Source organism: Mirounga leonina, unplaced genomic scaffold (genome assembly GCF_011800145.1).
Source record: "Mirounga leonina isolate KUSES-001 unplaced genomic scaffold, KU_Mleo_1.0 Mir_154, whole genome shotgun sequence".
Taxonomy (NCBI): Eukaryota; Metazoa; Chordata; class Mammalia; order Carnivora; family Phocidae; genus Mirounga; species Mirounga leonina.
The window spans coordinates 33,048,778-33,068,349 of NW_023270389.1; the positions used below are offsets into that span (position 1 = coordinate 33,048,778).

Consider the following 19,572-nt stretch of genomic DNA (forward strand, 5'->3'; position numbering starts at 1 on the left):
TGGAAGAATCCACCGCCTTTATCCCGAGCCGCCCATCCTCCGCGTGGACTACATCAAGGAGCCGAAGCGTCGCCAAGTTTTGCTCCTGTAGACGGGTCCCTAAGGTGGGAGCCAGTTTCGCTGGAAACGATGCAAATTAGGAGTAAACAAGACCTCGCCCATTAAGGGGAAGCTGTGGTCAAACGCTTCCGTCCTGGCCTCCCCGCCACGCTCTCCAAACTCTGGTGCCGAGTGCTTTGTCTCTCACCTCTTCACCTCGTTCCCTGCGCTTTCCTTCGAGGTCGTACCTGCTTACTCGAGGTGCCTGGGGAGGATGGGAGCGTCTTCTCGGAGGAGCGCGCAACCTCTTGGGCCGCCGGCGCCCCTCCTTTCCTGCTCCGGAGGAACCCTTCTGGCGGTTCTGGTGCTGCTCGCGCTGCGGGAAGCCGGGGGTGAGACGCGGGGCTGGCCTCTCGGGTCCCCAGGGTGGCGCGAGAGGGCAGGTGGGCTCCGGGATCCGCGCTTGTGCCGGGACCCTGGTGGCCTCTGGGTGAGCGTGGAGTTGCCCTCTGCCAGGGGCTTGCGTGGTGCCCGCGCCGGGAGCAGGCAGGTGCTGGGCAGGTGCCGCTGCAAATGCCAGCTTTTGTGTGTTAACAAAGACCCGCAGAGCAGAGCGTTGTGCTGATCCCAGCGAAAGAAAGGGTGGTGGGAAATGCGACTAACTTGGGTTCTTTTTTTTTTTTAATTTTTTATTGTTGTTAATCACCATACGTTATTACCTCATTAGTTTTTGATGTAGTGTTCCATGATTCATTGTGGTTCTAATCTTAGCAAGTTCTTAAGTGCGAGGAAAGTTACTACACCTGTCCTGTCCGAGTCTGTTTCCTCTTCTGTGCGGTGGAAACACGGATTTCTACATCGTGGTGGTGGTACTTGAATGGCATAAAGCGCGTCGGGGTCTAACACAGAACCTGTCACTTAATCAAGTTCTATGCCCCCGCCATTACCTCTGCACTTTGTTCACCAGGGTGTTTGGACAAGCTGTCCTGGGGGTGCAGTTCTCACCTTAAATTGCCCTGCATCAGACTGAATTCACCCCACTCACACCCCAAACCACCACAGCCACTTACTGAAAGCCTTCATTAACACAAATCCCATGGCAGCACTTGGGGTCAGAAGGGTGAGGGAAGCTCCGGAGCCTTGCGGAGCCCTTGCTGTAACTAGCTGCAGACAGAAGGGAAATGTACAGGTGTTTCCACAGTGTGACATTTTAGTCATGTAGAGTACAAAATGACGCCCGTTATAACCATTTGGACAGTTTGTGGTGACATCTTCCCTTCCTTCCTTCTTTCCTTTTAAATAGGTAAACATCTTCATTTAGAATCCTTCTCTTACTTTTGACCTTCCAAGAAGTCTTCTTAGTTGCTTGGACCCATTGGTAACATCTTAGTAGAAATGATAGTCTTAACTGTTTTTGTCCGGCCTCTTCTTGACAACTGATTTTGTTCTCCACTGTCACTAGACATTACGCATTCATTATTTGATTGTGCCTTCTGTTCTAAGAGAGGAAGGAACAAGGAAAAACCAAGTTTCCACAAGAGTTGTTATTAAGCGTCTGCCTTCTGCTCAGGTCATGATCCCAGAGTCCTGGGATCGAGTCCTGCATCCGGCTCCATGCTCCTGCTTCTCCCTCTGCCTGCCATTCCCCCTGCTTGCTCAGTCTCTCTCTCTGACAAGTAAATAAATAAAATCTTTTTAAATAAGTAATTAATATTTTATCCCCTTAGACATTGTAACCTGTCAGGTGAAGAAGCGTGATAAAACCTAAAGTTTTATTTTCAGAAGAGAGGCATGCCAAGTAAATTAAGGAATCTATTGTCAATGCTTAGAAATGTTTGTGGGCCTCTTGAGTATCTGGTCCTCTTCTTACTGGAATGTTAATTGCAAAAATATGTATATATTTACTAAGGTTATCATAATAAGTTCAAAATGTAAAACAGTTAAGCTATCTAGTAATTTACTTGCCAAAGGAATGCAGACACAGAAAGTGCTGACGGAGCGCTGACCAACTTTGGACTTGATGAGAGAGCCGTGTCTTCAAGGTGCATGCATACGGAAGTTGGGTGGTGGGGTTTTGTGAAATCTCCTTAATTGGGAGGCCAGGGTTCTGTTTTTTTTCAGCCTCTGCTACTTAGTAGCTATGGGCCTCCGGCCGAGCAAGTCAATAAATTCCCTGAGTTTCAGTGTCCGTGTATATAAAATGAACATAATTGACATCCGGCCATCTGAGAGGATTATTGTGAAAAGCAAATGAGGTAGTGTATGTGACAGTGTTTCGAAACCTGAAAATCCCCACGAAGATCTATGAAACCATGAGTAGGAGGTTCGCTCAAGAGAGTATAAAGGCCACCGCATGACTGAAAAGGGGGACATCTCAGCTTCAGTGATCAGAGAAGGCTGAGTGGGAAGGAGCATGGATTTAGCAACGCTTAAGGAGTGAATCCAGAAATGCTGGGAAGGCTGATTCACAGCAGTAGTTATTTTACACAAATTGGCCTCTAGAGCCAACTAGGACCGTGTAGAATATAGGGCAGCCTCTGGCGCCCTCACCTGGTCCTTGGGTGAGATCCACTCTGTTACCCAGCTGTATAAAGACGCAAGATAGAAAGGAGGGAAAGGCCAGTGGCTTTATGTGATTGGCCACCTATTTCGGTTCACATATGCTCAGATGAGCAGATATATGGTTTATATTACCTGGTTTTATCTAACATAACCTTTATGATTGGACAAGTAACTTCAAAGTTTTTCTGCATAGAAACAGAATGAAGATAATTCTAATAGGGCCAACTTAAGCAAACAAGAAAAAGGCATAGCTGACAACACCTGCCACCCACACACATCCAGGCTCTTCTTTGTCAGAGACATGAGGAGGCGGAAACATTGTCAGTCTAATCACAAGTGACCAAAGACAAAAACAAAAAAATTCAGAAAGTACCAAGACTAGTTGAAATGATAGCTTTACATCCACTATCATGAACAGGGAAACTCATTGTGACTATTTTGTCCTTGTAGATGTTAATAAATGAACATATTAAATCATCATGATTAGCAAAGCATTTGAAATGTTTATTTCATCTCTATCATATTTTTAAAATTTCTATTTATATATAATACATGATACTACATGTGTTTATAAATACAAAATTATTAAATATAGATATTTAAATATATTTAATATTTTACTATACATAATATACATATATATTTAATATTTTACTATACATAATATGTTATATGTATACATTACATTATATTTATTTAGATGAAAGGACATATTACAATTTGTTATACAATTAACATATAATTGCATTATATATTATATATAATAGCTTTATAAGCTATATAATATGCATATAATTTAATATATAGTATTAAGTTGGTATAGTTTATGTGTTTTATAATTTATAATATATATTAATCTGTAAAATACATTATATAATATATATTGTAATATAACAAATTAATGTTATATATAACATACCAAATTATATATTAGAATACATATTATAGATTAAATTAGATTATATACTATACCAAATATAATATATAGTATACTAATATCATGAATATATAAAGATTTTTAAACATTAAATATAAATATATAAAATTTTTGAAAGCGTATGCTCTTTTTTTCTTTAACTGATAGAGGTATTTAAATAAAACACTTGCAGATCTTTTCATAAAAGAGTAGAATAGGCAGAATGGAGAGCAGAGTGTACTCCAGGTTGATGGTTTATGTTTGAACAGGACGTGGAAATAATAATGAGTAAATTGTGCTTCTAGCACAGAATAAATCCATCTGCTTTGAATGGAAAGTTTGAATCGGGGGTATTTCCAAGTGGACTGTGTCACCCAAGACAAAGACCACAATGAGATGACAATATACACGCATTAGAAGAGCTAAAATGTTAAAAATTGTCCATGCCAAGTGTTGGCAATAAGAGGAATTAACTGGGATCACTGCCTTGGAACCACTTTGGACAGCAGTTTGGCAGTTTCTTAAAGTGCTAAACACAAATGTATCATATGACTGAGCATTTTACTCCTAGGTATTGACTCAAGAGAAATGAAAGCATCTGACGACACAGAGACACGGGCATGGATTTTCATAGTGGCTTTATTTGTATTAGCCAACAACTGGAAACAATCCAAATGACATTCAACAGCCAAATAGGCAAACTAAATTAAGGGATATTTGTACAACTGAGTATCACCCAGCAAAAAAAGAAATAATTTTTTATATATGCAACAACCTGGATGAATCTCAAAATAATTATTCTGTGTAAAAGCTAGACCAGTAAAAGGGAAAAAAAGTACAAATCAAGTGAATTGGATTATATGAAATTCTAGAAGGTCAAATCAATCTGTAGTAAGAGGAAGAAGGTCAGAGATCCCCTAGAGAAAAGGGTAGAGAGAGAGGGGTACTATAAAGCAAAATGAGGAAACTGTTGGAGGCGTGATGGAAATGTTTGTTATCTTGATTGTGGTAATGGTTTCATGGTGCACACATACGTCAAGTTCATCAAACTGTATACTTTAAATATTTTTCAACTATTGTATTTAATATAAAGCTATGCAGAAGTGTTTCTTTAAGTAAACTATGGTAGGCCTTGAGTTCATGGAGTTCACATTAACATATTTCTTATAATTTGAGGGATTGGGAATGAAGGAGGAAAAGAAAACCAGATCAAGCTTTCTGTAGTGAAGGCTCATATGTTCCTTTCTATTTAGGCTATTGTCCCAATTTACGTTTTTTACTTTTACCTCACAGTTAGTAGGTAGAAGACAGTAGGCTCGAGTCCCAGTCTCTATGAATCCAGTTTCTAACACTATACACAGTTACCTTTTGTACTAGTTTCTTATTGCTGCGGTAACAAATTACCACACACTCAATGGCTTACAACGACAGAAATTTATTCTGTTACAGTTCTGGAGGTCAAATTCTCAGATAGGTCTGTAGGGCTGTGTCTCTTCTGGAGGCTCAAAGGGAGATTAGGTTTCCCTGCTTTCCTCTTCCAGAGGCTGCCTGCATCCTTTGGCTCATGGCTGCCTTTCTCTACCTTCAAAGCCAGCACTGGAGCATCTTCAAATCTCCTTCTTCTGTCATTGATCCTTTGTGTCCCTCTTTTAAGAACCATTGTGATTACATTTAGGGCCTGTCCGGATAATCCAGGATGATCACCCCATCCCAAGATTCTTAATTTAATCACATCTGCAGAGCCCTGGTGCCATATTAGGTAACATTCACAGGCTCCAGGGATTAGGGCATGGATGTCTTTGGGAGCTCCTTGTTTAGGCAACCACACATTTCTACAGATTTTCAAAATCTTAGCTGAGCCTGCTGAGGGAATCTATTACCATTAGGGTCCAGCTTAGTAGCAAATGTCTGTAGCCCTGCAAGCAGCCGACAGTGTGTACATTGAATGTGACTAACGGGAGCATAAAATATATGTAGAATTTAAAGACAGACTCATGATAGAACAAAAGACAGGAAGGAAATCAACGGAGTTAGCATTTTCTATGGTTCTTGCATCGCTGGGGAATGATAATTGTTCATTGCACATTAACATGGTAAGGATGCATGTTATCTTTAAAGGAGCTGTAAAAGAACATGTAACAAATAATCTAATAAGAGGAAATAACAATAGGGACTCCTGGGTGGCTCAGTCGTTTGAGCATCTGACTCTTGATTTAGGCACAGGTCATGATCTCAGGGTTATGGGATGGTGCCCCAAGTCATGCTCAGCACAGAGTCTGCTTGAGATTCTCTTTCACCTTCTCCCTCTGCCCCTCCCCCTGCTCAAGCTTTCTCTCTCTAAATAAATGAATAAAATCTTTTTTAAAAAAGGAAATAACAACAAAATACTAAATACAATTCATAATCAAATTGAAGGCAAAATAGAAGAGAATAAAGAACATGGGAAATGAAGAACAAATAAAAATCAAATAGTAAGATGATAGATCTAATCCCGAATACATCAACAATTATAATAAACATAAATAGACAATTCCACTTTAAAGACAAAGATTAGCAGAGTGCTGCATTTCCCAAACTGTGGGCTGGTGTGCCCTGGGAGCCTCCAGGATCTCATAGGAGACCTATGGGCTATTTTAAATTTTTGGTGGGAACAGCCATACTTGGTATCTCTCAGATACTGTGCTCCCTGTAGCTCCTGGCTACATTCGATTGCAAGAGATTCCTTTTATTTTATTTTTTTGGTAGGTTCCTCTTGATGACAACAAATCTTTGCAAAACTGGGTTTTTAGCAGAGTGACTGTGATAAAGTCTCAAATGAAAATTACTGTAGAATAAGAAATGAGGTGGTGGTTTACAATTCAATTCTAAGGTTTAAGAAATTGAGCAGTGCTCCACATCCCATTATTAAGAATTGTGGACAGGGTCACCTGGGTGGCTCAGTTGGTTAAGTGGCTGACTTCGGCTCGGGTCATGATTTCAGGGCCCTGGGATCAAGCCCTGCATTGGGCTCTGCACTCAGAGGGGAGTCTGCTTGAGATTCTCTCTCTCTTTCCCTCTGCCCCTCCTCCCACTCATGCAGGCTCTCTCCCTCGTTCCCTCCCTCAAAATAAAGGAATAAAGCTTAACAATAAAATCAAAAGCTCATTTCTAAGATCATTACTAAGAGAAGCAATTACTTTAACATTGTTAAGGTGTTCTTTTTCTTTGATCACATCTGTGAAGCATACTGGAGAAAAAGAGGAAGGAGAGTAGAAGTTTCTCCATTAACTTGGATGTCACTGTGGTCTTGGCCTCCAGGTCAGTGCAAAGCCCCGGAACAGCTTCCATTTGCCAAGCTTACTCGTGTGACTGACGAGTATGAGTTTCCCATTGGGACATCTTTGAAGTATGAGTGCCGCCCTGGTTACCACAGGAGAGTATTCTCTATCACCTGCCTACCCAACTCAGTCTGGTCAAGCGCTGACAACATCTGTCAACGTAAGTAACTCTGGACAGAGAACTCCTCTGTGTCAATCAAACATCCATAAGAGCTGATTCAACTGTTCAGATCTTGGAACTAAGACACCTATGACTTGTTAAGTTTGCCTCAAGTAGAGCACATGTGAGAGTGATTCTTTCTGTCACATCTTCCTACCCCTCTGTCTTGCTGGCACCTTCATTACAAGTCCATTTCATGAGAAATGACCATCACAAGGCACGATGCAGGGAAAATCTCCATTCAGTAGGAGTTTCCCATTGTCGCCACTGAAACTAGGTCATATGACTCAGAAAAGGGAAGAAAAGTGTAGGTGGGAAGAGAATCCCAGACTTTGAGATCTTTGACTTACACTGGTTGAATGACAAAAGAATCACTTTGCTAATAAATGAAGTCTACATTTATCTGGGAGACACAATACCAGGATCAGATAGATTTGGAGGGGCGGTCTTTTTTGAAAGGCGAGCTTAGTAAGTGGCTGACCCTGAGGCAGTCTTGTAAGTTTCTTTCTTCAAATGCTTTTCAGTAAGCTCCAGCCAGGTTGGGGCCTTATGTACTTACTGAGAGAAGTTTGGAGTGTTCTATACCCAGTCCCCAAATTCTGCTTCTCTCCTATAGGTAAATCATGTGGAACTCCTGCAGAACCCTTAAATGGCAAAATGACCGTAAACAAAGACACCCGGTTTGGATCAACCGTTAATTATGCCTGTAATGAAGGGTGAGTTGGCAGCAGCATCACTTGGGATGACAGTTCCAGAATTGTAGCACCAATCTCTAAACAAGAGTCTTAGAAAATCTACCTGTCCATTCAGTAAGACTTCTAAATAGAGGCGATGGCTTGAATTCAGGTATTTAACTACATTTGAAATGACTACACAAATATTTGAAAAATAGGAAAAACCTGTATCTGTGCTAGAAACTTGGGGGTGGGGAGGAATGATACCTATTGTGCACCAAATTAATGCACCTAAAACCTAAAATAGGAAGGACCGGCTCTCTAAAGAAGCAAATGGAGCAGACATTAGTGGATCTGTGCATATATTCTTACCCCAAGGCAATAAGAGCTGGAGATGGTAGACTCAGAAGTGGGAAAGAGTGACTTGTTTAGGATGATGGAGCCAAGGAGGTGGAGAGGCAAATCTTGATTGCTATAGCCCCTCTCCAGAAATGCACACAGTGCAGAAATTTGCTGTGGGCATATTGTTGGCTTATCCTTAAGGGATATAACCAATTCAGGAAAGAAGTAGGGAGACTGCTTTATCTTATACCTTAATTTTGCTTTGTTTTTATTCTTTATAGCTTACTTAAAAGACATATAAAATAAATAAGTGATCATTAAAAATAGGAATAACAATAAAGTGAACTTCAGTGTATATGCTATCCACCTTAGGAAACACTGCTAGTACCTTAGAAGCCTATGTGCCTTTCCCAGTTCCCATTCCTCCATCTCCAGGATCTCTCTGAAAATCACCATCCTGAAGTCTGTGTCGTTCACTCCCTTGCCTTTGTTTTCCATTTTCTCCCATACATAGTCCTACTCAGTTTAGATTTAGCTTTACATATTTTGAGCTTTATATAAATGGCATGATATTATATGCACTTCTCGGCAACTCGCTTTTCTATGGAACATTTTGTTTCTGACAATTATCCATGTGGCTATGGTTAATTCATTGTTGCTTGGGATAGCATTTCCTTGAATGGATATACAGCAATTTACTTTTGTTGGTTGTTATATTTGGATTGTTTCTCATTTCTTTTCCTTTGTTTTGTTTTGGCTATCATAAACATTCTCAATATAAATACACATGTCTCCTGGTGCCCATGTGGAAAAGTTTCTCTAGGACAGTGGTTTTCACACTAATTTTGCTATGATCCACAGCTAAGAAATATGTTTTACAATAGATATACACACTCACACACATACACATCACACACACATTTATATAAATTAAAGTATCAAAAACTTCTCACCATTTCTAATCAACATTGTACTGCAGTTTCAAACCAGGACAATTCATGAAAAGGAAACAAAAGGCATCCAGATTGGAAGGAAGAAGTAAAACAATCTCTGTTTGCAAATGATGTGTTTTGTATAGAAAATCCTAAGGAATGCACACACACACACACACACACCCAGAAAACCCATTACAGCTAATAGATAGTTCAGCAAGATTCAGGATATCAGATCAATATTCAAGATTAAATTGCATTTCTATACACTAACAATGAACACTCTGAGAATGAAATTAAGAAAACAATTCCCCTTACAATAACATCAAAAAGAATACAATAACTTCAAAATAAACTGAACCAAAGAAATGTAAGATTATACACTGAAGATTATGAAACATTGTTGAAAACAAAATCAAAGAGGATCTAAATAAATGGAAACACATCCCATATTCCGAGATTGGATGACTTAATATTGTTGACATTGCAACAATATTGAATATTATAGAATTATAGAATATTGATCTCACCAAATTGATGTGCAGATTTAATACAATGCCTATAAAATTCCAGCATCCTTTGGCAGAAATCAACAAGCTGATCCTAAAATTCTTATAACAATGCAAGGCACCCATACAGTCAAAACAATCTTGAAAAAGAAGAATTCTCACTTTCAAACCTTACTCTAAACCTACAGCCATGAAGAATGTGTGTTACTGGCATAAGGACAGATGTATAGATCAGTAGAATAGAATTGAGAATCCAGAAGTAAAGCCATACACTTATGATCAACTCTTTTTCAGCATAGGGTGCCAGGACAATCCAATGGTGAAAGAACAGTCTTTTCAACAGTCTTTTGTGTGTACACTTAGAGTCCTATTATATATTTAATATAACTGCATTGCTTTTTTATTATTTACCCACTCTGTTTATAAACAATCTTTTTACTTTTTACTTTGCTGTATCAGTATGTGTTAGGTGAGTCTCTGATAAACAGCCTACAGTTAGATTTTCTTCATCCACTTTGATAATCTCTGCCTTAGAACTAAAGAGTTTAATCCATTTGCTTTTAATGTAACTACTAATATTTAAAATTAATGTCTACCGTCTTATTTTGTGTTTTCTATTTATACTATATTTATGTTTTCACACTTCCTTCACTTTGGTGTTGATTAGGTTTTATATTCTTTTTCCATTATTTCCTTCAATAGTTTAGAAATGAGGGTCTCTATTTCTATTAGTTTAGAAGTTACCCTGGAAATTGTAACTTGTATCCTTTAAAAATTCTAAAGTTAATCACTACGTTTATCTCCCTCCATGCAATACACGATGTAAGAAAATTTTAACAAATTTGAATTTCCAAATATATTCAATAGTACATTGAATTTCTGTAATCACATTTATTTATGAATTTGTGTAATAAATACAGAAAGCTAGAAGTTAAGGGAAAAAATTAAAGGGCTAGCATTGTAGTCAAATGACTCAATCTTGACCTAAAAAATGAAGAAGACAAGTTCATATGTATCTTAATGGATTTAACCCAGTAGGATACTAATTTTTAAATATAATTTCCAACTGAACAGATAAGTATAGAAAAATTAATCTATTTAGGAGAAGGGCAGCTGATGTACTTGTTATATGTAATATCTCTTTATACAAAAGACTGTAAGATTGACTCTAAGCCCCAGTTACCCAAAGTATGGCTCACAGACCAGCAAGGTCAGCATCTCCTGGGCGCTTGTTAGAACTGCAGAATCTTCACACCTACTGAATCAGAACTGCATTTTCACGTGATCCCCAGGTGATTTCGATGCACATAAAACTTTTGAGTAGGCCTGCCCTAAACTAGAACTATGCTAATTTCTATAAGGTAGAGTTTGGGTAATTTTGTTTTTCATTACTGGGAGTTTCTGTACCTCTCACTTTTGACTACAGTGTATACGTATTAACTTTTGTAATCACAGTTCAAAGAGGTATTACTAGAACTTCCAGTTCCAGGACAAGATGGGCAGACTCACTTTTCCCTGAGTCTCTCTCTACATGTAACTAAATACCCTAGAAACTATTCAACACGCAAGCATAAAAGGACTTGGAAAGGTGGAAAGAAGATGGACTGGGGGTCCACAGAACTTAAAGAATGACACAGTAGTGAGGTCCCTGGATTTTCTTTTTATCTCTCAGACTGGGTGCTGGAAAGGAATGTAACCCCAAATAGTCAACAAGCAGCAGAGACAGAGGAAGAGGGAAGCCTGTTCTCTCGTCATAGGACTGGGAATAGGGAAGCGCAATGAGGATGTAGTGGGAAGACACATTGATGGCTCTAGTGACCCAATCTGCCCACATGAACAGCATAAGCAGAAATCAGCGGTGGGGACTGGGAGTCTATTCTTCTCATGTCCACAGCCCTGGGAAGCAGCAGGTCCCAGTCCACCAGCAGTTGTATCAATGGGAGGACCTGGCCTTTAGTCTCAATGACAGTTTTACTTCCTGCCCCATACCAGCCAGCAGCAGGGGGCCCTATTCTGCCTGCAGTGACAGTGTCAACAGAGCTCAGGTGGTGACACCTAGGCTTCAAGCCTGCAGTAAGAGGGCCCTTCCACTCGCACCACGGATGCCAGAAGACCCAGTGTCCCAGCCCTCCACACAGCAGAACACATTGCAGGCCCAACGTCTCTTGACCCTACACCCATGGCAGGGAGCCACCAACCCAGCAGCAGAAGGGAAACCATGTTCAGAGTTTCTGGATCCTCCATCCAGTAGGAAAAAGCCTCCTACACCCAATGTCTCCTGGTTCTACGCCCAGCAGCAAAATGCAGCCCAGATAGATGCTTCCCACGCCTGGTGGCAACAACACAAATGAAGGGGGAACTCCACCCTCCCCAGATAGCCAGAGAAGGCCAGAGAGGTTACTCTCCATCGTAAGTCCCAACATCTCCCATTCCTCACTAGTGACACCAGGCAGTTCAAAGAAGCACCTCCACTGTCTACAGGCAGCATTATCAGGGATGCATTGGGAATTTAAGTGGAGCCATGAGAATGAAGCACCAGAATAGCACTGCAAGAGTGGAAAATTAAATGGTCATTGGAACCAAAGCCCACAAAAGTAGGCCAGAATCTACACACTACCCTAAAGAGGGTGGTTACATGCTAAAATAGATTTAAATAAGATCAAGAGTGACTTAACATCATATCCAATAGATACAATAGAAAATCACGTCACATCAAGAACCAGGGAAATCACAACTCAACTGAGAAAAGATAATCCACTGATGCCAGTACCAAGAGGAAGGAGATGTTGGAACTCTCTAACGAAGATTTTAAAGCAGCCATCATAAAATCACTTTAGTAAGTAATTACAATTTCCCTTGAAAAAAATCTTAGAGGCAACCAGAAAGAAAGGACATGCTGCTTATAGGGGAACACAATTTGAATGGCGGTGGATTTATTATCTGAAAATATGGAGACCAGAAGGAAGTGGCCCACCTAGTTCAAGTACTGAAAGAAAAGAACTTACTAACTGTGAATTTTGTCTCTGTAAAAATAGTAATTGCATACCTGGAATAAATCCCAGTTGGTCATTGTATATGATCCTTTTTATATACTGCTGGACTTGATTTGCTACGGTTTATTGAAGATTTTTTTAGCATCTCTAAAATATTAGCAAATCAAACCCAACAATGCGTTAAAAGAACTGCATCCAATGACCACAGTGGAAATTACTCCAGGTATGCAGGATGGATTCAACATTCAAAAATCAATCAATGTGATCAACTCTATAAATAGGCTAAAGAAGACAATGTATATTCTCCTATCAGTTGACTCAGAAAATGCAGTTGGCAAAATCCAATACCAACCAGTTCATGACACAAACTCACAGCAAGTTAGGAATAGAATTGAACAAGTCTGAAATCAAGGTGTCAGCAGGTTGGTTCCACTGGGAGCTCTGAGGAAGAATCCATTTCATGCTTTTCTCATCGCTTCTGGTGGTTGCCAGCTGTCCTTGGCATTCCTTGGCTATACACACATCGCTCCTGTCTCTGCCTCTGTTCTCACATGGCTTTACCTCTGTATGTGTTAACATTGTCTTCCCTCTGTCTGTCTCCTTGTCCAAATTTCCTTCTTCTTCTGAGGACACCAGTCATTGGATTAGGACCCAGGCTAATCTGGCAGGACCTCACCTTAAGCCTGTTATATCTGCCAAGACCTTATTTCCAAAAGAAGTCAGATTCTAAGGTTTCAGGACAGAAATTTGGAGGCACAGTATTGAACCTGGTATGGACATGAACAGACATTTCACTGAAGAGAATATATCGATGGAAAGTCAGTACATGAAAAGATATTCAGCTTCATTAGCCATTAGGAAAATGCAAATTAAAACAACAATAGAACAATACCACACACATATCTCAGTTGCTAAAGTACAACCTAGTGAAAACATCAAATGCTAGCATGGATGTAGAGGAGCTGGATCACTCATTCACTGCTGATAGAAATAGTAAACCCACTCTGGAAAACAGAAATGAGCTATCAAGCCATGGAAAGACATGGAGGAAACATAAAAACATTTTACTAAGTGAAAGAATCCAATCTGAAAAGGTTAAATACTGTATGATTCCAGGAAGGTGGCATTCTGGAAAAGAAAATACGGATTAAAAAGATTGATAGTTGCCGGAGGTTGGGAGGAGGGAGAGAGGAATAGGCAGAGCTCAGAAGATGTTGAGGGCAGTGAAACTACTCCGTGTGATAGATATCGTAAGGGTGGATACATGTCATTATATATTTGTCCAAACCCATAGAGTGTACAACACCAAGAGTGAACCCTAATGTAAACTATGGACTACAGGTGATAATGATGTGTCAGTGTAGGTTCATCAGTTGCAACCAACTCTACCACTCTGGTGGGGACTGTCGATAATGTGGGAAGGTATGCATGTGTAGGGAAAGGGAGTAATATGGTAAATCCCTGTTATCTTCTGGTCAATATTACTGTGAACCTAAAACTGCTCTTAAAAATAGCCTGTATAAAAAATTGAATAGATGTAAGTACACTTACCTACACACACAATTTAGTACAAACAAAACTGAGGACGTTTGAATAAAATTGGTGAATCATACCTATGTTGATATCCTGGTTTTAATATTCTACAGTAGTTTTACGAGACATTATGAATGGGGAATGAAGTGAGAATTTCTGCCTTTAACATTTTAAATATGAAATCTGTGTTCAACTTTTTTCATTCTGCTTGGATTTCCTTTGGTTCTATTTTGATGAATCGTAAACACTTTAGGTTTAAACAAAAATGTAGCTTAAAGTAATAAAGAGGAGAGAGCCCATTCAGCTTAGAAGCCATGAAGAAAAAATTGAAGCCCAAATAAAGACATACAATTTGGGAAAGAGATAGTATGATGACAAAAGGAAATTGTCCTTCTGAATTCTCCAAGACTGCAATCTCTTGTAAGTAGCAATTTAAGTAGGAAAATGAACAGGGAAAATAACATTCATTCTTCTTTCCCTCTAGATACCGACTTATTGGTAAGACCTCGATTGCATGCATCATCTCAGACAATACTGTCATCTGGGATAACGATCCACCTATTTGTGAGAGTGAGTTGAAATATCCTTTCCTATTACCTTTACCAATAGAGTCTAAGTTTCCCCCTAAAGTTCTACAAACCTTAATTGAATTCCTTTTGTGCATTCTATCCCTCAATACCTGCGGGGTTTCTGGCAACTCTTTCCTTAGGTTTTTCCTTATCTTGTGCCTTTTCTGAATCTGGGGACTTAAATGCATAAAAGCCTTCAAACTTTAGTTTTCCTTCAATTAATTCAGAATTATGTTGATTGTGCCCCCAGTATAACAATCATTCTGCTTGGCAAATTAGTCAAGATTTTTTTAAGGTGATACTCTCAAAGGTTGGTGAAGCTGTTGATGAATCAACATGTTCACATACTTAAGAGTTCCACAAAACCTCTTGAAAGGCACCATGTACCATAGCCTGAAAATGGGCATATATATGTTGACCCACTTCTTGCTATTTATACTTGGGAAATAAACACAGATTTTTCCTAGGAGTTCACTAGAAACTTTTCATTGCTTCATTCTTTATAAGAGCAAAAATGTTAAAGTAACCTAAATGTTTCCAACTATGGTTTGGAAAATACCAGAAGGAAAGAGTCATGTTAAAAATGACTATAGAGAGGGCGCCTGGGTGGCTCAGTTGGTTAAGCGACTGCCTTCGGCTCAGGTCATGATCCTGGAGTCCCTGGATCGAGTCCCGCATCAGGCTCCCTGCTCAGCAAGGAACCTGCTTCTCCCTCTGACCCTCCCCCCTCTCATGTGCTCTCTCTCTCTCGTTCTGTCTGTCTCAAAAAAAAAAAAAATCTTAAAAAAAAAAAATGACTATAGAGAATTCCCTAAGAAACAAAAAGAGAGCCATGCAGAATTAGAAGAAATACATCCAGGGGCACCTGGGTGGCTCAGTTTGTTAAGTGTCTGACTCTTGATCTCAGCTCAGATCTTGATCTCAAGGTTGTGAGTTTGAGCGCCATGTTGGGCTCCACATGGGGTGAGGAGCCTACTTAAAAAAGAAGATGAGGAGGAGGAGGGGAAGGAGGAGGAGGAAGAAGAAGAGGGAGGAGGAGGGGGAGGAGGAGGAGGAGAAGGAGAGGAAGAAGAAGAAGGACAAGGAGAAGAAGCAGAGGAAGAAGAGGAGGAAGGAGAAGGAGAGGAAATGCATCCATACAGTGGAATGTTATTCAGCTAAAAAAGACAAAAGCAAAAAAACAAACAACATGATGTCATGGAGATGCAATTAATGACATATACAGATGTTAATTATATACTTTTTTTTTTTTTGAGACAGAGAGAATGAGAGACAGAGAGCATGAGAGGGAGGAGGGTCAGAGGGAGAAGCAGACTCCCTGCCGAGCAGGGAGCCCAATGCGGGACTCGATCCTGGGACTCCAGGATCATGACCTGAGCCGAAGGCAGTCGCTTAACCAACTGAGCCACCCAGGCGCCCAATTATATACTTTTGTGTGAAAAAAATAGATGACAAAACAGTACTCTGGCTGGATCTCTTTATTTAAAGATAATACACCTATACCTATTCCTATATTTTCATCTTTATTTCTAATTTTGTAACGCTTCCTCTATCTAATCTTCGGTGAATGGCTTCACGCCTCTTTGGTGAAGGTGGGAGGAAACTTTCGCTATACGTTTTGGCTGTGTAGCAGCCCGCTTTCTCAAGAAGATCCCATCTCCTATTTATTTGAGCTGCACTGGAGCTATCCATGGGCCCTCAAGTCTGGGAATTGGTTAACGAATAATCATAACTTTGCTGCTATAGTATCATTTATTTAAAAAACCATTTAAGAAAAACCATTTCTTGTATATCACAGTGTAATAGTATAATACTCATAAATCAGGTGACAGTATATGTGGGTCTCATTTCAAGGCGTTGTGTTCCACTGGTGATTTATCACACTGTTTTCATTACCATAGCATTTTATTAAGAGTTGATATCTGGTGATATAGGCTCTGACCGTGCACTTCTTCCAAGATTTACTTGGTGATTCTTGGCCCTTTGCATTTCCAGATAAAATTTAGAATCAGCCTGTCAGTCTCCACACAAACAGTCCTACTCAAATTTGGATTGGCTTTCTATTGACTCCATAGGTCAATGTGTGGGCCATTAACATATTTCCATTTTTGAGTTTTAAATTCATGAACACGATATATTTCCCCATTTTTGAAATCTTCTTTAATTTCTCTCAATACTATTTGCCAATTTACATTATAGAAAATAATGTAAACATGGAAATGTAATAATATTGGAGAATGTAACATTTCCTAATTGTTTCTTAAATATGCAATCCTTTCACCTTGGATCCAGCAATCTTGCAAAATTTCCTTATAAAAGCAATAGTTTATCCGTATATTCTTTTGGATATGCTGCATAATCATGTCATTGATAAATAATTATCCTATGTTTTAATCCTTTTATTTCTTGTATCTTTTATTTATTTCTCTTGCTTGACTGCATTGGCTAGAACCTCCAGTATAATGTTGAGTGGAAGAGATGATAATGAGGGTTTTTTTGAGTTTTTATTTCTTTATTTGAGAGAGAACACAAGCAGGGGGAGTGGCAGAGGAAGAGGGAGAAGTAGGCTCTCTCCTGAGCAGGGAACCTGATGTGGGGCTCAGTCCCAGGACCCTGGGATCATGACCTGAGCTGAATGAAGGCAGACGCTTAACCGACTGAGCCTCCCAGGCACCCTTGATAATGAGTTTTTGATAGTCAATATAAAGCGTGCTGTTTACTGAAGGTTTTTGGGAGATATTCTTTATCTGATTAAGGAAATTCTCTTTTATACTTAACTTGCTAAAAGATTTATCATGAATGTGTATTCTAATTTATCACTGTGGATCTATTGAGATGACCATATCCTGTTTCTCCTTCACTGTGTTAATTTTTGTAGTTTTATATGTATCTCAAAAGACATTATTGTTGTTTTTATAAAAATAGTATTTATTTATACTTATCCGCATGTTAACTATTTCCGTTATACGTCCTCCATAATTGCCGTTCTATCAGTTCTTTATAACACCATTTTCCTTCAATCTAAAAAAATGATCTTTTAGCATTTTTGTATTGTAGGTCCTCTGGCGATAGATTCTTTAAACATTTTTCTAAGTATGGCTTCTTTAAAAGTTATTATCTCTTTTTCTGGCTGCTTTTCCCAAATTGATTGCTCTTGATTTTTTACAATAATACTATGATGTGCCTGGGTAAAGTTTTGTTTGTTTGTTTTTTTTTGTATTTGTATTGCTCGAGTTTGTATGGTTTCTTGAATCTGTGGTTCAATGATGATTTTCATCGGTTTTGGAAAATTTTCAGTCATTACTTCAAATGTTCATGCTCTGATATCTCTCTCTGCTCATTGTGGGAATTCACTTACACACGTGGTAGGCCTTGTCCTTCTAGCCTATAAGTCTATTACTCTTTTTGCTGTGTTTCTGATTCTTTTGTCTCTCTGTGTTTTATTCTGGGTATTTCCTTCTGTCTTAGCTTCCAATTCATTGATTTTTATTAAACTGTGTCTGACCTGCTGTTAATTCTATCAGGTTCTTAATTTCAGTAACTGTACTTTACAATGATAAGAACTTGTATTTGGTTCCTTTCAAAATTTGCCCTGTTGTTTTGTTTCTAGTTCTCACCAAAAATTTAGTTTTTGTATATTTTGTCCTTGAAGAGAGAAACATAACTCCCTCTCCCACTCCCCCTGCTTGTGTTCCTCTCTCGCTGTGTCTCTGTCAAATAAATAAATGAAATCTTTAAAAAAAAATCTATTTTAAATCCATGAGCAAAAACTCCAATATCTGGGGCCCTAATGGTTCAGTTTCTATTGTCAGTGATTCTGCTGACTCTTCTTCATGTGATTTTATCTCTTTTGAGTACCATGTGATCCTTCACTGTATGTGTGGAATTTTATTGGAAACCTTTCTGCAGAAATGAATTCAAGGTCTTAGATGACGAACCTTCTTCAGAAAGGATTCTTGTTGTTATTTCTTCAGAAATGTGGGGGCACGCACAATGTGGGACCACTTTCACCAAGTTTCAGCACTTATTTTTCCGGGCCACCTACATACTTGCAGAACAACTGCAGTAATCTTGAGTCCCAGGGCCCATGGCTTTGAGGTCCCAGGACACATCCGAAGGTGTTAGCATGGCTTCCACGTTGCAAGACCTGGACTCCACTTTTTGTTCCTTGATTCCATGAGATGATCAAAAGTCTATTCGCCACTCAGATGCGCCCTCCTGGTTCAGCTCACCTTCCAGCAGAAAAGCAGCCTACATGCCTGACTCTCACCTGGATTTTTATCTCCTGTCAGATCATGGTCCAGTAATGCGTCCCTAGTTTATTAGCTTTCTAATGCACTCACAGATACATTTTATAATTTATCTAGCATCTATAGTCTTTCTTGGGGGAGGAAATGGAGGTAGAGTGATGTCTGATTTAAATTATTAAGATTACCCTTACCGGAAGGACAAGCCTCCTTAAGAATTTTTATTTTCATTTATTGTTTTAAAGATTGATTGATTTTTTCTTTTTTTATTATTTTTTTAAAGATTTGATTTATTTATTTGACAGAGAGAGACAGCGAGAGAGGGAACACAAGCAGGGGGAGTGGGAGAGGGAGAAGCAGGCTTCCCGCGGAGCAGGGAGCCCGACACAGGGATGGATCCCAGGACCCGGGGATCACGACCCCAGCCAAAGGCAGACGTTTAATGACTACCACCCAGGTGCCCCTGATTGATTTACTTTTTAAGGAGAGAGCGAGCGGGGGTGGAGAGAGTGGGCGGAGGGAGAGAGAATCCTCAAGCAGACTCCCCTCTGAGCACGTCACACAACGTGGGGTTCAGTCCCAGGACCGTGAGATCATGACCCAAGTGGAAACCCAGAGTTGGATGCTTAGCTGGCTGAGTCACCCAGGAGCCCCAAGAAATCTTATTTTTAATTTCAAGTGTTTTGGAGTTTTAGATAAAGTTACTTGGTTCTAGTTATATAGCATTATAGTAATATAGTGTGCTATGTCCTCCTTCTACATTTTCAAAGTATTGAGGG

At 39.5% G+C, this 19,572-nt stretch overlaps 1 protein-coding gene across 1 annotated transcript in view; it reads left to right on the forward strand.

The window, feature by feature from the left end:
* The first annotated feature begins 220 nt into the window (after window positions 1–220).
* CR1L (complement C3b/C4b receptor 1 like) overlaps window positions 221–19,572 on the forward strand; it is a 63,871-nt gene continuing 44,519 nt past the window's right edge. Inside the window, exons 1-4 of the mRNA XM_035010430.1 lie at window positions 221–431; window positions 6,815–6,994; window positions 7,611–7,710; window positions 14,462–14,547. Of these exons, the coding sequence (XP_034866321.1) occupies window positions 314–431; window positions 6,815–6,994; window positions 7,611–7,710; window positions 14,462–14,547 (484 nt within the window). The 5' untranslated portion in view covers window positions 221–313. The remainder of the gene's footprint in view (window positions 432–6,814; window positions 6,995–7,610; window positions 7,711–14,461; window positions 14,548–19,572) is intronic.